At 43.4% G+C, this 22,957-nt stretch overlaps 1 protein-coding gene across 6 annotated transcripts in view; it reads left to right on the forward strand.

Annotated features, from left to right (window-relative positions):
• The window catches only part of ANKRD27 (ankyrin repeat domain 27), a 92,443-nt gene that overhangs the window by 42,864 nt on the left and 26,622 nt on the right, over window positions 1-22,957 (forward strand). For all 6 annotated transcript variants that reach the window (XM_019505609.1, XM_019505608.1, XM_019505610.1 and 3 more), the window contains 9 exons: window positions 5,396-5,488; window positions 6,639-6,766; window positions 8,671-8,753; window positions 9,401-9,516; window positions 10,290-10,382; window positions 10,799-10,996; window positions 11,292-11,351; window positions 11,460-11,579; window positions 18,947-18,991. In XM_019505609.1, coding sequence (XP_019361154.1) covers window positions 5,396-5,488; window positions 6,639-6,766; window positions 8,671-8,753; window positions 9,401-9,516; window positions 10,290-10,382; window positions 10,799-10,996; window positions 11,292-11,351; window positions 11,460-11,579; window positions 18,947-18,991 — 936 coding nt within the window. The remainder of the gene's footprint in view (window positions 1-5,395; window positions 5,489-6,638; window positions 6,767-8,670; window positions 8,754-9,400; window positions 9,517-10,289; window positions 10,383-10,798; window positions 10,997-11,291; window positions 11,352-11,459; window positions 11,580-18,946; window positions 18,992-22,957) is intronic.

Below are 22,957 nucleotides of genomic sequence, written 5' to 3' on the forward strand. Positions count from 1 at the left end.
CCCCCCCCCCCCCCCCCATACGCTTGTTACCTGGTTCAGGAGGAAGATGACAAAGCAGAATGCATTTGAGTGAAAATGAAACGTGAATGACGCAGCATCGATATAATTGTGGGCATTCATTATATGCCACCTAATCAGGAAGAGGAGGATGATACACCCTTCAAACAGGTGACACATCTGTCCAAAAGCTATGGGGTGGTACTGATGGTGGACTTCAATTTTCCAGACATCTGCTGGAAGACCGGTGCAGTCAAACATGAAATTTCATGTCAGTTCCGAGCTTGTGTGGAAGACAACTTTCACTCCCAGAAAGTGGAGGATATAACTAGGGGATCATCTGTCTTGGATCTAGTCCTGACCAACAAGGAAGAGCTGTTGGAGGATGTGAAGGTGCCACTGCTGCCTGGGCTGTCTAGAAAGGCAGCCCAGCTGCAGAGCTGCCATAGCCCTGCTTGCACGCCTGGGGGTAGTGGGATGCCCCACAGGCTGGATGGTGCCTGGGCTAAGTGGGACTGCGGGACTGCTGCAGGCCAGACAAAGTCCCTCTGTGGGCTAGATTTGACCCACGGGCTCTATTTTGCCAACTCTGGTTCTATAAGTATGTTGACCAGAAACGAAGGACTAAGGAGGCTGTCGGTCCTCTCTTAACAAGCCACGGGAACTCCTAACTGAAGTTGCAAAGAAGGCGGAGTTACTCAGCAGCTACTTTTGCCTCAGTCTTTGCAAAGCACTTAAGCTGCCAGACACCTAATAGGGATGATAAGGGAGGGGGGAGCTGAGGGAGGAGATAACAAAAGAGATGGTCGGAGAGCTTTCATTGGGTCTGAAATGAATTCAAGTCAGCAGGGCTGGATTAACTTTGTCCTGCAGTCCTGATGGAACTGGCAGAGAAGAAGATCATTGCCACGGACTCCAAAATCATGAAGTCATGGGAGATGGGTGAGGTACCAGAGGGCTGGAAAAGGGCTAACATAGTGCCCCTCTTTTAAAAAAGGCCCAAAGGAAGACCTAGGGAACTACAGATTGGTTAGCCTCACCTCAATACCTGGAGCATATTTTAAGGAAGGCCATCTGCAGGCATCTAGAGGAGGAAGGGTTGATTACCAGCAGCGATCATGTATTTATGACAAATAAATAGTTTCAAACAAACCTGATCTTCTTTGGCAAAGTAATGTGCTTGGGTGGATGAAGGGAATGCTGTGGATATAGTCTATCTGGACTTCAGCAAGGCTTTTGACAAGGTCCACAGTCTCATAAACAAATTGGAGGAACACGGGCTAGATAAAACTACTACAAGGTGGATAGGTAACTGGCTTAATAGCCTCAAGCAAATAGTAATTATTAATGGGTCCATATCTGAATGGCAGGAGGTTTTGAGTGGAGTCTCACAGGAGTCTGTCCTCTGCCTGGTACTGTTCACCTTGTTCATAAATGATTTGGATGTTGGCATAGCAAGTTTCTTGAGCAAGTTTGTGAATGACACTGAATTGGGAAGGATTGTGAACATGTTGGAGGATGCAAGTGCAGCTCGTAAGGGTCTCAGCAGGTTGGAAAGTGGAGCTTGAGCTAACAGGAAGAAGTTCAGTGTGGACGAATGCCAGATGCTGCACCTTAGGAGATGGAATCAAAAACATCAGATACAAAATAGGAGACACCTAGTTGGATGGTGGCTTTATGGAAAAGGACTTGGGAGTCTTGTTAAATCACAGACTGAATATAAGTCTTGTGCAGCTGTATCATGCTACAAAGGTGAATGCAATTTTGGGTAGCATCAATAGAAGCATTAGGCACAAGACATGGGAGGTGATAGTGCCTCTCGACTCCGGACTAGTTAAGCCTCATCTGGAGTACTGTGTGTAGTTCTGGGCTCCACGTTTTAAAAAGGATGTGGAGAAGTGAGATAGGGTCCAGAGGTGGGCACCAAAGATGATCAAGGGCTTGGAAGATAAGTCATATGAGGAGATGCTCATTTTTTCATTAAGAAACTGGGGGACTGTGGTGTCGACACCCACACAGTCAATTGGGTCACCGACTGGCTGGAGGGCCGCACCCAGAGTGGTGGCGGATGGGTCATTTTCGATCTGGAGGGATGTGGGCAGTGGGGTCCCGCAGGCCTCGGTCCTCGGGCCCGCACTGTTCAACATCTTCATCAGTGGCTTGGACGAGGGGGTAAAAAGCACCCTGTTCAAATTTTGCTGATGACACTAAGATGTGGGGGGATGTGGGCACGCTAGAAGGGAGGAATAGGCTGCAATCAGACCTAGACAGGTTACAAGGGTGGGCGGATGAGAACAGGATGGGATTCAACACAGACAAGTGCAAAGTGATGCACCTGGGGAAGAACAACTGGCACCATACCTACAGGCTGGGGAACTCCCTTCTCGTCAGTGCAGAGGCAGAAAAAGATCTTGGAGTCATCATTGATGCCAAGATGAACATGGGCCAGCAGTGTGGGGATGCAGTCAGGAAGGCCAACCGTACCTTGTCATACATCCACAGATGCATCACGAGCAGGTCCAGGGAGGTAATACTCCCCCTCTATGTGACACTGGTCAGGCTACAGCTGGAGTACTGTGTCCAGTTCTGGGCGCCGTACTTCAACAGGGAAGTGGACAACATGGAGGGGGTCCAGAGGAGGGCCACTTGCATGATCAGGGGGCAGCAGGGCAGGCCCTTTGAGGGGAGGCTACGGGACCTGAACCTGTTCAGCCTCCACAAGAGAAGGCTGAGGGGGGATCTAGTGGCTTGTTACAAACTAGTGAGAGGGGACCAGCAGGCACTGGGGAAGTCCCTGTTCCCCCAAGCACTACCAGGAGTGACCAGGAATAACGGTCACAAGCTGGCAGACGGTAGGTTTAGGTTAGATATCAGGAGGCGCTACTTCACGGTCAGGGCTACTAGGATCTGGAACCAACTTCCAAGAGAAGTGGTGCTGGCTCCTACCCTGGGAGTCTTTAAGAGGAACCTGGATGAACACCTTGCTGGAGTCGTTTGACCCCAGTACTCTTTCCTGCCATGGCAGGGGATTGAACTAGATGATCTACTCAGGTCCCTTCCAACCCTAGAAACTATGAAACTATGTTGAAGGAGCTCAGCTTGTGGAAAAGGCACTTAAGAGGGGCGTGATAGTAGTTTTCAAATACGTGAAGGGCTGTAATAAAGAAGAGGGAAAGCACCTTTTCTCTCTTGCTGTAGGGAGGAGGATGTGAACCAATGGCTTGAAGTTACAGCAACAAGTTTAGATTGGATATCTGGAAAAACTTCTTCACTGTTAGAAGAGTGAGGCAGTGGAATAGACTGCCTCAGGAAGTTGTGGACTCTCCATCACTGGAGGTATTCAAGAAGATGCTAAGAGGTTGGACAGCCATTAGTTGGGTTGATCTAGGTGTAGATATACCTATTTTCTACCCTGGGTATTTCCTATACTTCTGGACTTTGCTGATTGCTCCCACCCCATTACCTCTTTCTGCTATACATGTCAGGGTGTTTTTAAACCACCCCAGAGGCTTGGGTATTGGCTACAGCTAAGGCTGGGAACTTCAGTTGGGGTGTGCTGATTCTCCTGCCAGGAGCAAAGCTGGAAGTTCCTGGATAGAGGGTCTTTCTTGCTCTTCTGCTTAGGGTCAGACCAATTGCTATATCTGGGGTCAGGAAGGAATTTTACCCCATGGTCAGATTGGTATGGACTATAGGGGTTTTCCTTTCTTTGTACCAGGGAGTGTGGCGCTCTACCCCACGACCTCTTGAGCAGACCTCTTAACCTATTAGCAACATTTTATAGAAGGAGGACACTGGCTTCCATGGTTCCCTTGCTTTACTTGTGGCAGGTTAGGGTGTTAGGTGTGTGTTGTGTCGAGGCTGAGGATTGTCTTGTGTAGAGTTTATAGTTGCAGGGGTTAGACTAGATGACCTCCCTTCCAGCCCTACTTCTTAATGACTGACTTTTTTGCTTTATATACTCCAAACAAAACTATCAAATTAGGTCAGTCACAGCTTCCAGTCTCACTTTCTAATATTGAGCTGTTAAGTGTATATTGGCTTGGTTTTCCATTTTACTTCAGTAGTGCAAAAAATGAAAGAACTATTCCATGAGTTACCATGCATAGCTAAATTCAGGAGTACAACTAGAGATCAAAACCAGATAAGCTCTCAGAACATATAATACTTTAAAAAATGTGTGTGGTAAATTCATAATTAAACAATATTAAAGAGTGTACAGAAAAGGAGAGCTTATATATGTATAAGTAGATCTGCAAACTGACCAGTGAAGTTGTGAGGAAAGTGCTTTTATTAGGATAATAAGAGGATTTTCAGTTGGCATGGATAATAGGGCTTGCACCTTTCTTATTCAAAGTTAACTGTAAAAGCCTTGAACAGCAATAGTTGTTCAAGTTTTCGTCCAAAAACTTTTATATATCCACAATTTTTTAATTAAGTGAAACCTTGCCTATAATCAGAATACCTAGAAGAAGAACTCTAATTTTGTCTCTGTGAAACTCTTACAATAGATTTATTGCCGGTGTTAGCTTTGGAAAGGAATTTCAAGGGACTTTCTCTACCAGATCGGCTATGTTAACTTCAAAGCTTTAGGGATCTTAGTTCCCAGAAAACCTCTCTAGACTCTTTATGTTCCAGGACCATCAAGGAGCTTGAGTGATCCTGCATTTGTTCTCTCTCAGTTGATTTTCAGAAGCTTTGCTTTGACACGTTGCACACAGTTGCATCCAGTGTTTTGAGATCTTGGATGGTAAAAAAAAAAAAAAAAATATAGGTCTTACCATCTGTCATTAGAAGAAGTAGATTTGGCAGGTCTGGACTGTTGTCTGTATGACTCAGAAAGGCTTGGAGAGTCCAGCATGGTTCTGATTCTCTTTCTGATTTGGGGGTAGTTTGACTTCAGTAATAGCTTCTTGGCCTCTTGAAGGCTCAGATCAAGTGTAGTTGGCAGCAGGCACTTCTGATTCAGGCCTGGTTTTAAAGTGTGTCAGTGTGCTTATGTTTTATGTGAAGCTTGATTTTATTTTATTATATTTATTTTTGTGGACACTATTTCAGCAACTTCAAAACCACGATCCTTTGTTTTTACCTCTGGAAAAAAGATTGCGCTTTATAGAAACAGGTGTGTTGGTAGTTGCTAAGATGTGCTAAATGGACTAACATCCAGTAAGTTGCTAGGGAGACTTATAATTAAGGAAAGCTTTTTTTCAGATCTAGCCACTTGTGTATGTATAAAATTCACTGGTATACATCTTTTCAAGTATTACATTATATATTTAGGACTGAATCTATGATGTACAAATAAGAGCTGATATCTATTCAAAAAGCAAGTTTTTATAACATTTCCTTTATATGTTATCTCTGAAGTATGTTTTTGAAACATCTTGTTTATTTCCAGGAATCCGAGGGGTTTAATGAGAAGTTGTTGTTGAAACAAAAAATGAACTTGTTGTCTCAGATGTCCACTACTCCAATAGATTGCTTCTTCAAGGTGAACAGTTTTCATTGGATAACTTTGCATGCATATACATCTGTGTGTATTTGTTACATCTGTCATGGAGATACTATTTTCTAAAATATAATACACCAGAGCTGTCCAACTTCTAAGCCCTTCAGAGGCTTAAAAGCTGGAGTGTCACACCAGTGGGGGCTGCATGCTGCATGGACTGTACCAGGTGAGCTGCAGGCTTTTGGGCCACGTGGATGCTCCCCCACATACCTGCACAGGAACCTTACACCACCACTACTCCATGGGGCTACAATCTGCACCCTGTACTCAACCTGGACTCACTGTATGCTTCTTGCAGTGCACCTTACTGGTGGTGCAGCCAGAACAATTGGGAGTGGCAACTGGGTGAAAGCCCGGGAGCTGCATGTTAACCCCTAGCAGGCCACATGTGGCCTATGGGACAGTCCCTGTAACATACTGATTGTTTTATAATGCTGCTTATATGGCCCTCTGGAAGTCAAAGTACATCACACTACAAAAATGTGTTTGAGCAATCAGTCCAATGTATTTCTGTGCCAAAAACTTCTAATCTGAGAATGTGGTTTTACTAATAGTAGTATAGGTTCTAGAGATGCAGAAATGCAGAGACAAAATAGTACTATTTAGAGATGCACTGAGAGAGAGAGATTATGCCAGCAGCTGTTTGCTTATCAAAGCTTTGAGACTTAAAATTAAGATGGTTTTCTGAAAAAAATCTGAAGTTGTCACCTTGCAGCTCCTCAATATTATACATTACTTCATCTGATTATAATTTTTTTTACTGTGCAAAGGCACAAAGCAGAGCTACTAATTATGCATTTGCAGTTGCAGCTAGACACTTTTTTAGTAATTTTACAGTAAAGTGTCTATACAGAGAGGCAGTATCAATTTTGTGACTGAGTCTGAAAGAAAACAGCAGCATTTGTTTAAATTTTTTATGGAAAGCAAAGCAAATCAGGATCAAAACTAATTGCTCTTCATACCAAATATCAGTTAGGAAGTTGCATGCCACAGCACTGTTCAGCTTGGCACCAATGCTTTCTCATGCTTGCAGAGTGGTCTTTCATGATTGGTTGCTTTGATATATGACATATGGTGGTTTTAAAGCTTTCTTAGACCAGTTCGTTCTGTTTTCCCCCTTGGCTTTTTGCAGCACATTGCTTCAGGTAACCAGGAAGAAGTGGAGCGATTATTAAGTCAAGGCGACAGTGATAACGACACTGTACAGAAAATGTGCCACCCACTCTGTTTCTGTGACAAATGTGAGAAGCTAGTTTCTGGGTAAGGGCTCTCTATCTCCATCCAAAAAGCTTTTCAATATCTTTGTTCTAGGATTTGCCTTGAGAATCCCTTGAGGGTAATGCTGAAAGGTGCAGTGCTTATTTTGGAAAAATCTTCTGATGGAAGAGCATGTTTATTTTATGATTTGATTAGGAGCTATGCTTTTGTGTGGGTTGAGAGAAAATACTAGGGGTGCACCAATAGAGATTTTGGGGGCCGGTGCCGATAGCCAACTTTTAAGGAGGCATATCAGCTGATACCAATCTGATTTCCAATATGCAGCCCAGCAGCTTGAAGAGTAGTGTCTGGCTGGTAGGTCTGCTGTGGTGGAAGGGGAGGAGGAAGAGAAGGGATATAGGGGAGAGGGGGTGCAGAATGAGGCCTCTGCAGTGAGGGAGGGAGTGGGGTTGAGGCAGGGTCTGGGTGCAGGATGGAGTCGTGGCTTGTCCAGGGGACTTGGGGAGGGGGAGTGGCTTCTGCTTTTGCACACCCAGTGAGGCCATGGGGGTGGGGGTGGTGCCCATGGATCTGTGCGGGGCAGGGTGGGCTGTAGCTGTGGGCTGGGGCCATGGCTGTGCCAGGCTCTTCCTGGCAGGGGCTGGGCTGGGCTGTGCTCAGGGTGGGTGGTGGTGGTGCTGGGAGCAGGTCCGCAGGGGGGCTGCAGCCACCTCAATTTGCTATAGCCCCCTCCCAGCACAGCCACCACTGGGATGAGCCTGGCGCAGTCCTGGCCCCAGCCCACAGTGGTAGCCCACCCTGCCCCACGCAGATCTGAGGGCACCTTCCCCCCCTGGCCCCACCACACACCCTCCCAGGGTGCAAGCAGCAGTAGGAGCCACCTCCCCCCATACCCCCTGTATGAGCCGCACCTCTGTCCTGCGCCCGGCCACGCCCTGGCTGGGCAGCACCTGCCCCAGCACCAACCTCACTCCCTCCCTCACTATGGGGGCCTTGATCTGGCCCACCCCTGCCCAATGTCCCTTCTCCCCCCCTCCCCTTCAACCACAACAGATTTACCAGCTGGACAGCTCTCCATGCTGCCCGGCTGCGCTTTTTGCCACCTATGTGCTGTGCTGTGGTTGTGTACATGCACGGGGCATTTATCAGCCATGTTATTGGCCACGTCAGGCTGATTTTCTGATGCAGTCAATTTTCTTTATATTGGTACTGATCTGATATCAGAACGATGTATTGGTGCACCTCTAGAAAACTCTGGTCTCAGAATTACACAAGAACTTGAATAGGAAGGTACAGTTAAATCTGTTTTTATCCAGCATCCCCTGGGAATGGGGGATGCTGGTTAACAAAATATGCCAGTTAATTGAATGACCCTGGCCACCGCTTCTCCCGCTGTGGCTGGGTCTTCCCTCTGCTCCCCCCGCAGCATCGCTGCCCATGCTGTGGGCCACGCGGGACAGGGAGGCAGGTCCTGCACATCCCCATGCAGCCTGTTATGCCACTGGGCCGTGGGGGCTTGGCAGCGCAGGCTGTTTTGCGCCGGGCTTGGAGAAACTGGTGGACACTTCCAGTTTCACTTTATCTTACAAGCCGGCGTGCCAGTTAGTGGAGCATGCCAGCTTGTAAGATGCCGGATAGCGCAGCTTTTACTGTAACAAAAAGCCTGCAGTTCAGAAAACTTAGAGAAGGATGCAGTATGCTCTCCTTTGGACATGTTAGGCAGTGACTTTTCTCAAACTTTTCTTGTATTTTCCACCCAAAAGAATAGATATCTGTTTTTTTTTTTTTTTTTGCTGAGCAAGAAACAACTAGAATAATCACTATTAATGAGAAATGGTAGATGATAAAAAGTGTGAAACCTGTTTTACTCCACATGCACACAAACATTTTCTCCAGTACCTGATATGTGTTAACTTCAAGTTTTCAAAAACTATCTTGTTTTATAGAAAGCTGAATGACCCTTCCATTGTCACTCCGTTTTCCAGAGATGACCGGGGATACACGCCACTTCATATAGCTGCTATTTACGGTAAGTGTTGCCATCTTGCATAACACTTTCCTTTGTGGGACAGAGAAACAGGAATCCTGGTTCAGACTGAAGCCTCGTTGTTGCTTATTTGCTTTTGCCTTGGCTGTCACCGTGGCTTTTTTCCAGGCAGACGGGTAGGTTACCTAGTATCATTATGTTCTGTTAATTAATTGACAGGGTGTGAAGCAAGTCTTGATCTTTCTGCATCCTGTTCTTTACAGCAGCAGCTATACCATCCTGCCTCTTTGAATATGGGTCATGCTACTGACCTCAGAATTGTAAGCAGATACATTAATCTACTCAGCAGGCTTTTTTAATCTGTGCTTCTTTCTTTGTGTTGCCCTTGACTTCCATGTTGCCTGTAGCAAGGGCAGAGTAACTTGTGCAACATCAATTTACTTTTTATTCCTTTCTCACCTTCAGGATAGAGATAAAGTTTGCAACTGAAGACCCTCTTACTGTAACCTTGAATCATTTGCATTAAATTGAAATTATCCATTCTAAAGAGCAAATGTCAAGAAAGTGAATATGCAGTGGACACAGTAATGCATAATAGGACTGGAAGTTCACATTTTAATTTTGAAGGTTAACTTTTGTCTTGTGAAGATGTTTGCTTCCCAGTTTTAATCACCATATATTTTCCATAGGGCAAGCATCATTAGTTGACTTACTAGTTTCCAAAGGAGCTGTGGTCAATGCTATGGATTACCATGGTTCAACACCACTTCATCTTGCCTGCCAGAAAGGATATCAAAACATTACTGTAAGCATGTAAAGATGTAATCTAACTGTTTTAAAAATATATGAAATAGAACTAAAAACAAATAATCCATGATAATATGTGCCTCTAACTGTTGTTGGTTTATTCATACCATTGTTCAAAAATGCTAAGGCTTGTTGTAATAACTGTGTGCTGTCACAATTGAGAATTTTTTTGAGTATTTTAATTAAACAATTGAGCACTTCAACAAAATATGAAATTCTGAAGGTATAATCCAGATGTTAATGTTTTTCTGGGCAGCAAAGCTTTGCAGGTTTCTGTCTGTCCCAGCTGTTCAGTGTACATGCATTATCTTTCAATATTTTTTCATACAGGTGTCTAATATACAGTACAGACTGATAGAACAGTGGAATCTGCTCTGCATTGATTCTGAAAAGCCAATGTAATCACTTAATTCAACCTACTGTCTCTACCTGTATACATTTATACCCATAAAGAATATTGCGTAACTTTCTGTGTTATCTGTGCTTCAGTTTCTCACTACAGTGTGTGATTTAAAGTCTGTTTTCAGCCACAACTCTGAATTTTTTAAACTGTGTGAGACAAGAAGCTTTCATTTGGTTCAGGGGCTAAGAAAAAATAGAGTAATAAAGCCAAAGGCAGTTATCATTAGTTACTTTTTTAAAGCAGAAAAGATGTAGCTCTGTTTTACTAAATTTGTTCATTATCTTAGAAACCTAAAGGGGACTACCACAGTAGTAATTATTGGTCCTTTAATTTTTGGTTACTTAGATGTATACATTTTCTCTCTTAAGCTTCTCTTGTTGCACTATAAGGCAAGTACAGATGTTCAAGACAATAATGGCAATACACCACTTCATTTAGCCTGCACTTATGGTCATGAGGATGTAAGTATTTTTTTATTACAAACTAAATGGATGTTCTAATAGGATTATGGCATGTAATTAAATTATGATACCTATTTGTATAAAATCTATTTATTTAAAAAGGCAACTTATTTCACATTATAAACTAGGAGACTATTGGTCCTAGAAACTATCAATCCATGGTAGTTTCTTTAGTGTTGGTGCCCATTAAAATTGGGGGTGCTGATTTTAACAACAAAGCCTATTTGTTTGAGCCTTTTGTATTTATTTATTCATTGTAGATCTTTTTGTTTAATGACATTGGGCCATAAAAGCCTATCCCATAGAGAATGGATTACAAGAGCTGCAGTAAAACAGGCATAAAACAGGGGTTGCACATCTTGTGTAGACTAAGAATCAGAGCGAGAGTTCACTGGTGGCTTTCTTTTCCTTTCCAGTGTGTCAAGGCTTTAGTCTACTATGATGTACACTCCTGTAAATTAGATATTGGTAATGAAAAAGAAGACACTCCCCTCCACATAGCAGCTCGCTGGGGCTATCAAGGCATCATAGAAGTGCTGCTGCAAAATGGAGCCAACCCAAATATTCAAAACCGGATGAAAGAAACTTCCCTCCAGTGTGCACTGAATTCCAAGGTATGCTGCCTTATCTGCTAGCTGGAGCTTTTAAAATGCATTTGCATAGTGGATAGCTGTATTTCATGCTTAATTGTTAATGAGATTTGTGGCTTGGTACTTGGAAAAAAAAACAACAAAAAAACCCCTTTACCATTAAAAGAAGGAAAGTCAGTTTTTACATTGCAAGTGAGTTGGGAGTCTGTCTTTTAATACAGCGCATAAATATTGTAGATTGGTGCTCTTGCTAATATGAAGTTATCAAGTAGTTTGTTTTGGGCATTATATTTATGGGATGTCTTTAATTTTTATGCAGATTTTATCATTGATGGAATTAAACTATCTAACATTTGAAAGGGGACAAACTGCTTCTGAGGTAACAAACAGAATGAGCCACTGGTCTTCTTTTTTGCATACTTTTTAGCAGTTTATATTATTAGATTAAACCTTCCTGCTTGCTTTTGTTTTTATGGACTGATTAAAGTCACCAGTTAGGTCTCCTCGGTGTTCAGTGGACATCATTAGCAGAGAGTCATCTATCTCAAGTTTATCATCACCATGTGCAGATACAAGACAAGAAGAAGTTAAAAATAATTACAAAGAGGTAAGAGTAGTAAAAGTTTAGCATTTAGTAATGCAAAGGTATATGTTTTGTGCAGTGTCATTTTAAACTGCTTCCTCAAATATGGTTGCCTGGGACAGCAAAGTAACAGCAAGCAGCAAGAATAGACAAGTCCCTATTAATAAATGAAGGGACAGATTCAGGAACAGATGGTGTTAAATTACATTTTTCCCCTCTGTTTTTCCTCTTTGTGTCAGAAAAGTGCTCTTTGGTTTTGCCATTCTGTGTATGAATATGCCCAACTGTTGTTTTCTGCCATGTGTATGGAAGTCCATTCTTCTAGATTACTGGGTCTTCCCTAATGATGGCTGATGTCTTGGAGCCTTCAATCTGATTTATTTTTAGAGATCAGAATAAGCATTTCATAGAGAAACTATTCTTCATATGTCCATCTGGCCCTCTGCACCTGAGAAGATAGATCCTGGCTCTTTTGTATTTAAATGCAGGGAGGCTTTCAAACTCTGAAGATGATCCAGTGCGGGGGTGGGAAATATTTCATTGTCCTTAGTTCTTTGCTGAGCATCAGGAATTAGAGAAGATTCTTTAGACACTAAAATCTTTTTAGGGCTGTTTAAAAAGTGGGAATATTTTTGTGCACAGGAGCAACAAGAGTAGAAATACCCTTTGGATGGGAGGAGGCTGCCTATGGGGGCAGGGCGTGTCCATGGACGTACACACATGCGTACACAGGCAGCATAATAGCTGCTAGGGCAGGAAGTAGAAGGCAGAGGAGCAGCTTGGTCAGGGAGCAGCTGACCAGCAGACTGGGTAAAGAAAAGGGATTGGAGTAGCATTTGGGGAAGGTGTAGGGCTAACTCGTGGCCCACCTGCCAAGAAGGTTGGCCCCCACTGTACTATATAGAAATATATATATGTATGCGTCTGTGTGTTTGTTATATATAATGTGCATGAGGTGTGTATGTATATGTGTATATATGTGTGTGTATGTACATATACATAGATATACATAAAATGTATCCTCTCCCGATTTATGCAAGTCTAATACAACTTTGAATTTAAGATGATGCCCCACCCCCCAGTAATTAGATTCTATACAGGGAAAATATATACATTTATTTCAGTTTTCCCTGTATAGAATCTAATTACTGTGATATTAAATTTGTCCCCCACATGACTACACCCTGGCACTTCTCCCCTCGGTATTACGCCCTTGCTGCCTGGCTCCCTCACCTGGCCCTCTCCTGCTGCTTGCCCCTGCCCCACCTTGTCTGCTGCACCTTATGCATTGACCTTGCCCAGCTCTAGTCTACCCAAAATGACCTCTCTGACCAGGTCACTCTGAGCTTCCCATTAGTCTTTCCTTCACTTGCACATCAAGTCTGTTCTTGTCATTATCCTCTCAAATCCTGCTTCTTGTTACTATGTCTTTATTTGTTTCTCCTATTCCTATGTTCATTCCAACCCAGGCTTCTCAATACTTTTGTTTCCTTCCACATACTGAAGTAAACCTTTAATTTGTTCTAATCTTTTCTCAAAACACGTATCCTAGGAAGCTCTTAGGCAATAACATGAAAGCATCAAGTACATCTAGGAAAGGGTAATTTGCAGTGTGATGGTATCAGTGTTGTCTGAGTTTAAAGTGTGCGTGTATGTGTCTGAGCAAGCACACTCTTCTGCATTTAATTAGCACTAAGATCCTTGGTGCAGGGACTACATCTCTATTTGTACAGGGCAAAGCACAGTAACAATGCTTCACAAATAAGGCATCATTCACAAAAATGATCACCTAATAGCAGATTGAGGATTTGTTTCTCCTTAAAGAGAAAAATTAATCATTCCCTGAATATTGAGTCTGTAATGTAGTTGAAACCACAGGAAAAGATTATTAGCAGCTTATACTTAGATCCTTGGGGTTGTGACCTCTTTCTGTAATCCAATATTATCTCATTATCACTTGCCAAGTTTCACCTAGGCTTATTGCTTTTATTCTTGACAATCAAGAAAACAAGGGTCTAATCCTGTAGCTTCTCCAGGTGGGGAGGTGCCTCTGGAGTTCAGGTGAAACTGGAAACTAGCAGGAGGAGCTCTCTGGATATTACATGATCTAAGGAGAAGTCATACAGTTTTTATTAATCCACACTTCTGGCTGTTGAATTGCTGACCATCCAGTAATTCAGTACAAAGAGATCTCTTTGGTATTGTATGCTAGTGACTTGGCTGTGGCATCTTTATACTTTGGAAAAGAAAGATTAGTAAAGGGAGAGGCTAATACATTTGTAAGTGGCTCTTGAGATTAATTGCAATTTGCAAAATCATTACAACTTTCATTAATGAATCCTGAAAATGCTACACAACAAATGCTAATGCTCCTTCAACTGAGGGGTACTATGGAAGCATAAGAATCAACACGCTTCAACAGAGGGACACTAGAGAGCTGTATGTCATTTCCCATTACTGTAAGGCATTTTTCATACAGTCATAACATCTGACTGACAGTTATCATGATCTGATTTAGCTTCTTAGGTAGAGTTGGGCCCAGATTTAATGGGAAAGTAAACAAAGTAACATTTACAGATCCCCATCCAGCTCACCATCCACCCTACTGCCTAGGTCCTGCATATCCCAGATGCCCAATTTTATGGTAAAATCCCCTCAATTGTTTTATGAGGCTTGTCAGCTTTGGTGATATCATCCACTGTCACTCTGTATGCAGTGCAGAGTACTAAAATAATGAAGACAAAGCAGGAGCAAAGGATACAGTAAAGCTTTTCTGTATTATACAAAACTCCTAGCTTATGGTATTAGGTAATATGTTGGCAAAATGCCTGATTCCTGCCTACACTGGGTTTCACTCTTGCTACACGCGGAGTTGCAATGGTGTGGGATTGTAACTGCAAAATTTGCTAGCATAGCTGGAGCTTTTAGGAATTTAAGGCAAACTATTACCAATAGCCACACATGGGATTACAAATGGTGTTCTGGAAGGGGGAGTGTGGAAACTTCTTCCAATCACTAGCTCTTTCCAGTGCTTTTCTGTAAAGATTCTATCATTTATTCTACTGCCCCAATGGCAACATCTCACTGGTGGAGGTAAAAGAAACATTCCATAAGTACGGGTCTAATTCATATTATTGTTTTCTTTTTTTTATCAATTTACTTACATTAAGTAGTTAGGAAGTTTATGCCCGAGTCAAAGGTTTGCTATAAGTGTTTCATAATATATGTAGTAATTATACTTGTGTGTATTTGTACGTGTTATTAATTTAAAACCAATTTTTGTTCTGCCAACTTTTGCAACTCCAGAACTGGAATACTATGCTAGGGTGTGAGAATCAGAAAGGAACAAATTGACTAATCTACATTTTGTTGTGAAGCTGTTCGTAATACAAGGGAGAAGGGCATTGAGGAAAAAAAAAGACATTTAACACTGTGGTCGAAGTTCTGTAATAGTCAAAATTAAACTAAATTATAATAGAAGGTAACATTCATAATGTAGGTAAAGAGATTTTATTTGTAGTGATTGATGTGGTAGCACTGGGAGGGGTCGAGCAGGCTATGGCGAAGTTTTGGGTGCCTGCAGCTCCCCAACTCCCTCCTGGTGCTACCCTGGGCCCAGTCTGCTTTGCCTCGCCCCACATGCAGATCAGGGGGCGTGCGCCCCCCGGATGAGCCACTCATGGCTCCATCCTGCGCCTGCCCAGGCTGTGCAGTGCCAGCCCCTGCCCCACTCCCTCACTCGCCCATCTGCATGAAGGGTGCAGATCGAGGCCCCAGTGGTGAGGGTGGGAGCATGGGACACAGGCAGGAGCAGGGGGTGGGGGGAGTAGGGGATAAGCGGAGGCCTGGGGAGCATGTGATATTAGATATTATTAATATTTATCATTGTGGTAGATATTAATAAAGCACACCTGGGCTGTCTTTGCGGGGTGCGGTGGTTATTTTTTAAAATTCTGAATGGTAGCTTACGATCAAAATGTAGTTTCTGGTTTTTAGCTTCTATATCTATAGATTAGTGTTTTATAACAGTTATGTTAAGATTAACATTGTCTAATTACAGGTCTCAAAGTCTAAAATGTTCAAAAATGGAATTTGCTTATTTTAATTGATATCTACCATGATGTCAATAAAAGGTATGAGAAAACAGCATTATAGTGACACCTGCAAAAGCATGTTATAAATTTTATGCTGACCCTATTTTAGCACATTATGATAGTGATACTGGTTTTTAAACAAAGCTGTTTTGGCATCAGATACTACTACTCCTCCTGCTTTCCACAGGACACTATGATCTAGTAGGGATCATGGAGACCTGGTGGGACTCTTCTCGTGACTGCACCGTAGCCATAAAGGGCTACGTCCTTCACAGAAGGGATCGAGTAGGGAAAAGAGGTGGGGGTGTTGCCCTCTATGTGAAGCAGCAGTACATCTTCCTACAGGCCTATGTTGGCCCCAAAGAAGAACAGCTTGAAACCCTCTGGGTCAAGCTCCGGGGGAGGCACGGCGAGACAGACCTGACTTTAGGTGTATACTACAGGCCGCCTAACCAAGGGGAGGAACTTGATCCAGCATTCGCCTATGAACTAACAGAGGCTGTGTGCACACAGGACATGGTTCTCATGGGTGACTTCAACTACCCAGACATCTCCTGGGAGGAGTGCTTGGCCATCTTGGATCGATCACGATCCTTCTTGACCAGCACTGAAGAGCTTTTTTGACTCAGGAGATGCACAGGCCAACTAGAGGCAATGCAGTTCTTGACCTGGTGCTGGCCAAAGGGGATGACCTGGTGACCAACTTAAACATAGGGGGCAGCCTAGGCAATAGTGACCATGAAATCATTACGTTCGTAGTCTGTTGCAAGGCTGACAAAACAGATACCAAGCTCAAAGTCTTAGACTTTAAAAACAAATTTTAATAAGCTCAGGTCACTAGTAGAGAATGCCCTGAGAGACCAAGGACCACAGGTAAAGGGAGCATGAGAAGAATGGTCATTCCTTATGAATACAGTCCTTAAGGCTCAAAGAAAATCCATTCCCTTATGGAGAAAAAGTAGCAGAAGGGTCAAAAAAAGCCTCTCTGGGTAATCAGGGAAGTTGCAGCCCTCCTACAGAAAAAGAAAGAGGCATACAAGCTATGGAAGCTTGGGACAGCCTCTAAGGAAGACTACTTGACTATGGCCCACACTTGTAGAAAACAGATTAGGCAAGCTAAGGTAGAAACTGAACTAAAACTAGCTACAAGAATCAAGGACAAGAAATCCTGCCTTAGCCAAATAGGGAGTAAAAGGAAAACTAATGGGAGTGTAGGGCTGCTGCTCAGTGCTTCAGGATACCTGGTCACTACCACTCAGAAAAAAATGGAGCTCCTAAATGACTATTTTGCTTCTGTCTTTCATGAGACCAAGTGGAACAACATGCCAGGTAGGGCACAGAACGAGCAGGGCAGGACTGACACCATTCCCACCATTGCCATAGAACTGCTGTATGATCAATTAAAGTAATTAGACTTATATAAATCAGCAGGACCAGATGAACTCCACCCAAGAGTGGTGCAAGAGTTGGTTGAAGTAATCGCAGAGCTCCTGGCAAAGGTCTTTAAAAAATCATGGGCTTCTGGAGAAATCTCAGAGGACTGGAAGAGAGCCAGTGCCCATCTTCAAGACGGGGAAGTGTGAAGACCCAGGAAACTACAGGCCAATTAGCTTAACTTCTATTCCAGGGAAAATCCTAGGAACATTCATCAAAGAGGCTGCATTTGACAGAGTTGCAGAAGGCATGATACTGAATGACAGCCAGCATGGCTTCGTCGTGGGCAGGTCTTGTCTGATCAACCTCATTTCTTTCCATGATTAGGTGACTTGTCACCTGGATGAGAGAAAAGCGGCTGACATCGCATACCTCGACTTCCAGAAAGCCTTTGGCCTGGTATCCCACGAGGTACTGATCAGAAAACTGGAAGATATCGGGCTTAACTGCGGGACTGTCAAGCGGGTGTGAAACTGGTTACAAGGTAGAACGCAGAGAGTCCAAATGAGCGGATCGATGTTGTCCTAGCAAGATGTGGGCAGCGGCATACCCCAGAGATTGGTACTTGGCCCAGTGCTGTTCAATAGCTTCATCAGCGACCTGGATGAAGAGATGAAAAGCCCATTGGCCAAGTTTGCAGAAAACACCAAGATATGGAGTTGTGCGGACACGCCCACAGATAGGATGCAGATGCAGGCAGACCTAGACAGGCTGGCATGTTGGGCAGAACGGAACCAGATGAGGTTCAACGTAGAGAAATGCAAAGTGCTACATCTGGGAAGGAAGAACCCCCAGCACACCTACAGGCTGGGCATCGCTAACCTGACCAGCATTACAAATGAAAGAGATCTGGGGGTAACAACAGACCCCAGCATGAATATGAGCCAGCAATGCAACACAGTAGCCACTAGGGCCAATAAAACTCTAGCATGCATCAACTGATGCATCTCCAGTAAATCCAAAGAAGTGATTCTCCTGCTTTACTCAACATTGGTGTGGCCCCAGCTGGGGTATTGCATCCAGTTCTGGGCACCGCACTTCAACAAGGATGAGGTAAAGCTTAAGAGGGTCCAGAGAAGGGCCACCCACATGATCAGGGACTTGCATGGCAGGCCATATGAGGAGAGGCTGACAGATCTGACTCTTCAGCCTAAAGAAAAGAAGGCTGAGAGGGGACCTGCTTGCAGCTTATTGCTATATCAGAGGTGTACATCAGGGGCTCGGTAAACAACTGTTTGCTAGGGCGCCTTGGGGGAAAACTAGAAACAACAGCCACAAACTCCTGGAAGATAGTTTCAGGCTGAACATTAGGAAAAACTTCTTTACAGCTAGGGTGTCCAGACTATGGAACAGAGGTGGTGCAAACATCTACCCTAGAGGTCTTCAAGAGAAGACTGGACTGTCACCTGGCTACGGTCATCTGACCCCAGATGTCTTTCCTGCTCATGCAGGGGGCTGGAGCCATTGATCCCTCTGGGTCCCTTCCAGCCCTATGATTCTACTACTTATCTGCTATGCACACCTGGGCTGTTTTGGCAGCAACTGTTAGCCTACCAAGATAACAGCATCCCCCAAACAGTAAAGGCCTTCATAACTTAAATAGTTTGGGGTTTTTTTGGTTTTAGTGCTGGATCCTAAACAAAGTTGTAAACACAATAGTTGGTGAATCTGAACAGTGATTTGGTATATCATAAGTGAATACGGTCTTTCCTTTAAAACTTTATCTATAAATCTGAAATAGGCTACCTGTAATCCTGTAGCATCAGATTAGGAGATTAGTAAAGTACAGTGGGTTTTCAGACAGAACAGTTTTATACCAATATTACCAAAACCAATTAAAATTCCATTTTTCTTTATACCTAGGTAGACAAACTCTTAAGAGCAGTTGCTGATGGAGATCTGGAAATGGTAAGTCTAGAATGACTTGATGCATCTGTTTTTTCCCATCTGTTTTTTTTAAATTGAGGAAGCTTTTTATACAAAACATTGAATTAGAGAATCAGTGTCTTTTCTTTCTAAAAAAATAGATAAGTCCAGTGGTGCTACTGTGAATATTCACTCAATGTTTCAAGAATACTCAGCTAACAATATTATGAAGGGTCAGTATTTCGATGAGTCTGTGGTTTGCTGTGGTAGAGGGAGTACTTTTAGATGAGAGCAAATACATTGCCAATTATAGGAGAAAACACTGAATTTAATCTTTTAAGCATGCTTCTTTAACTCATTGATTTTAAATGCTTTAGCTTTATCATTTTTATTTGGTGTATTCATGATTTTAAAATAAAACGAACTCCATGTTCCCCATGCCTAGTTCCTCTAGAACAGAGTTCCTCAAGGTACTTGGTAGGTAGCTTCTTGCTAAGAGCAAACCTTGCTCATGACTTTCTCCTGCTCAAAAACACAGTTCAGAATATTTTAGAAATGGTGTCAATCCAGTACAGCCCTGTTCTCCATCACCAACATATCATGTAGACATGTGGTCTCTGGACTTCATTTATTCACTACTTGTAAAACTAGACATTAGTGATGCCAAAAAGAAACAGAGTGTCTGAATCTGCCTGGTGCTTCATTAACTGTTTTATTCATTTGTGTAACTGTGGATTTCAGTAGAATTATTTCATCTTTTCTGCAGTATTAACAAAAGGAAAATGTGACCAAAGTCCTAGTTCATTTTTCTCCACTTCCTTTTCCTGTGGGTTTCTTGGATCCTTGTTCTCTTTCTGCTGTTACCCTGAGTCATGACTTTATCTCTGTTAATCTGGGTTTTGAAGCTCTTTGAGGATGTTGCATTCTAGGATAGGAAGTTTTTTTTCCTTTTCCAGCAGATTCCTTTTTCTGCTTTTAATGAGTAACTTGTGACTTCATGAATTAAAGCCCACACTTTAAAAAGCATGCGCATTACTCCAACTTGCACATGCAAGGAGCTCAGTCTTCAAGACTGATCACAATGTAGCTTCCTTCAGGACCAGCCCAACCAAAACTGGACAAGAATTGTCAGATTCAGGGTCTCGCTGTCGAATATTTACTTTTTTTTTTACTAGTACTCGTCATTGGCAATCCCTCGATCTGAGGATCATCTCTAACATGACTCATTGAGAGATCTTGAGGTGACTTAAGAGTCCAATCTTTGAGCCACAGATCTGTCTACAAAAATGACAGGTCTTCCCACAGGGAAGAGTAGGCTGGGAGTCCTCTCCTTTTCCTTCACCTGCTGTCTCTCCTCTGCTTTGAGGGCAAGATGGGATGCCGCTTGGTTGAGGTTGCAGTGCCATTGGAGTTGGTTAACAGCCAGCTCCTCCCAGCTCTTGATATTATTGGTATCTGTTTTCTTGATGTAATTAGTGCTACCTGATACCTCCTATATTGGCAGAGCCTAGACAGAGATGTGCAGTCATTTAGTATTGTAAGTAAACAAATATGCTTATCGCAGATACTGAACCAGATCCTGTATTCTTTAACAAGGAGAACACCACTGCCTAATTGGCCAGTAAACATTTAGGAAAACTTGGAGTCCTTTTGATTCCTGTACTGATTTGGGTGCAAGAAGACTACAGAATTGGTCCCTGTGGCTGTCCATGAAAAAACAAAACAAAATGGAGGTGATCTGTTTTAAAAGCAAACAGTGTCATATGTTCAAAACATCTTAGCTGTGGAACAGTCAAAGGAATTTTCAGATCTTGCTAAGGACATGATGAGTTGATTAAATTTTGCTTATTTGGTTTACATGTTGCATCATACTGCACAGTAGTTGTAAAAATATAAAATCAAAATGTTTCTTGAGCTCCAGATTGCATGCGTGTATTGTGCATTCTGCAGGACCTGTTTACTTTGTGTGCATAGCATGTGTAACAATTATGTCTGCACATATGAATTAAAATGGAACTGATGTTTTGTCAAGTGCTTGTTGTGATGGCATAAACAGTGAATGAAAAGTTAAGGTGACTTTAGATATCATTAATACAGATTAGACATGAGTTTGCAATTTGGATGTTTTGACTTTACTCTTCATTTCCAATAAATAGCTGGCTTCTGTAGTAATATCAGCGTCAATGTTTGTATCCTATAATTTACATTACTTACTGTTTACCTTCTAGCTATTATTGCAGTTTCCTTGTTTCCATCTGAAACATTTTAAAATAATGGTACTTTTCTAAAGACATTTTACTGAAAAAATAGCAGGTGACGCACAAATCTTTGAATCTAAATTTGCAGGTATATGTGAGTTTTGAGGGAGTTTATTAAATTCATAAGACAGGATTGTGGAAGCCCTGTGTAAGAGTGTGGGGCAGGGTGTTGGCAACCTCTGACGTGCAGGTTGGATCCAGCCTCCATGATTAGGTCTGGCCTGGGAAGCTGAGCAGTTCGGTGGAAGGTTGATACTGCATGGGGGAGTGGCAAATGGCAGCTGTCTGAAGCAGAGGTCTCCCTTCAGACCACATTCTGTTAAAGTGACCTGCTGGTCCTAAAGGATTGCCAGTCCCTCATGTAGGGTATATTGGGTTCATGTGCAGGCTATGCATGAGAGTGTTTATTTGTTTCTGTAAATTTTGATAGGATAACTTGTCAAACAGTATCAGCAGTAATATAGGTTGACAATGACATCATAAAACAGTCTGTATATAATAAAGTACATATTACAGTTGATTCTCTAATCAGTTTGGTCTCAGTCAAAGGATAGGCATAAGTACCAGGTGACAGAAAAGGAGAGAACTATAGGAAAGGACTGTACAGTCACTTGTTAATTAAATCTTAAGACAGAGAAACTCAGCTTCAGTGATTGTCTTGAGTCAACCTCAGAAGTAAACTGGAAAAAAACATTTGCCTGTTTCTAGACCTGTATCTAATCCCCACTTCCTCCCAAAAGAGACTTCTTAAACCTCTGTCAGCCTGGTGCTTCATCTATAAAATGGAATAGAATGTTGTAGGGCTAGAAAACTATTAAAAAAAATTGATTGCAATTAATTTTTTAACCTCACAGCTAGTTGCAATTAATTGTGATTTAAATCACACAGCTGAAAACTAAAAAAGGTGCAAAATTATGCAGGTACTTTGCATGGTGAGGAGTGTGAAGGTGTGGGGAGCTATGGGTGTGTGTGTGGGAGGGGGGGTTGGAGCCCAGGGAGGGGGGTCCCTGCACATGCTGGCAGGATGCAGGGTACTGGGGGTCAAGAGTGAGGAGCAGGGCTGTGGTTTGGGAGTGAGGGGCAGGGGCAGGCACAGGCATATCACTGCCCCCCCATCATTATCCCCTTCCCACCCCCGTGTGTCCTCTTTTAAACGAAATATGGTAAGCACAGAAGAATCTAGCCCAGCAGCATGTAAAGCAGCACCCAGCAGTTAAGTCTGTGAAGGAGAAGGGGAAGGGGAAGGGGGGCAGATTGAGGCCCCCACAGTGAGGGAGGGAGTAGGGTAGGGGCTAGGGTAAAGGGGCCCTGGGGCTGAGGTGGGTCATGGGATGGAGCCACAGGCAGCTTGTCCAAGGGCATGGGGAGGGCGATTGTAGCTCCCTGCCACTGTGCACCTCCAAGGGAGGCATGTGCCCCCTGGATTTGTGCACGGGGTGGAAGTGGGCTGCCCACTGCAGGCTGGGGCTCTGCACCCTGCTGTGTTTGCCCTGGGAGCTGCATGCTGGCTGCACCATGCATCCCCTGCCCACTTGGAGGCATGAGGCACAGCATAGTGTTGCCTGACTCATAGGGCAAAGGCAGCAGGGAGTGGAGCCCCAGCCCACAGCGGGCAGCTTTGGTTTGCCCTGTGCAGAAACCGGAGGGGGGGGGGACATACCCCCACAATGCCTCCCCCAGGGTTGTGTGCAGCAGTGGACAGCCATGTCCCCCCACCCCTGAATGAGCCAACCTGTGGCTCTGTCCCACA

This window comes from Gavialis gangeticus, unplaced genomic scaffold, assembly GCF_001723915.1.
Source record: "Gavialis gangeticus isolate Ggan-Ray unplaced genomic scaffold, GavGan_comp1, whole genome shotgun sequence".
Taxonomy (NCBI): domain Eukaryota; kingdom Metazoa; phylum Chordata; order Crocodylia; family Gavialidae; genus Gavialis; species Gavialis gangeticus.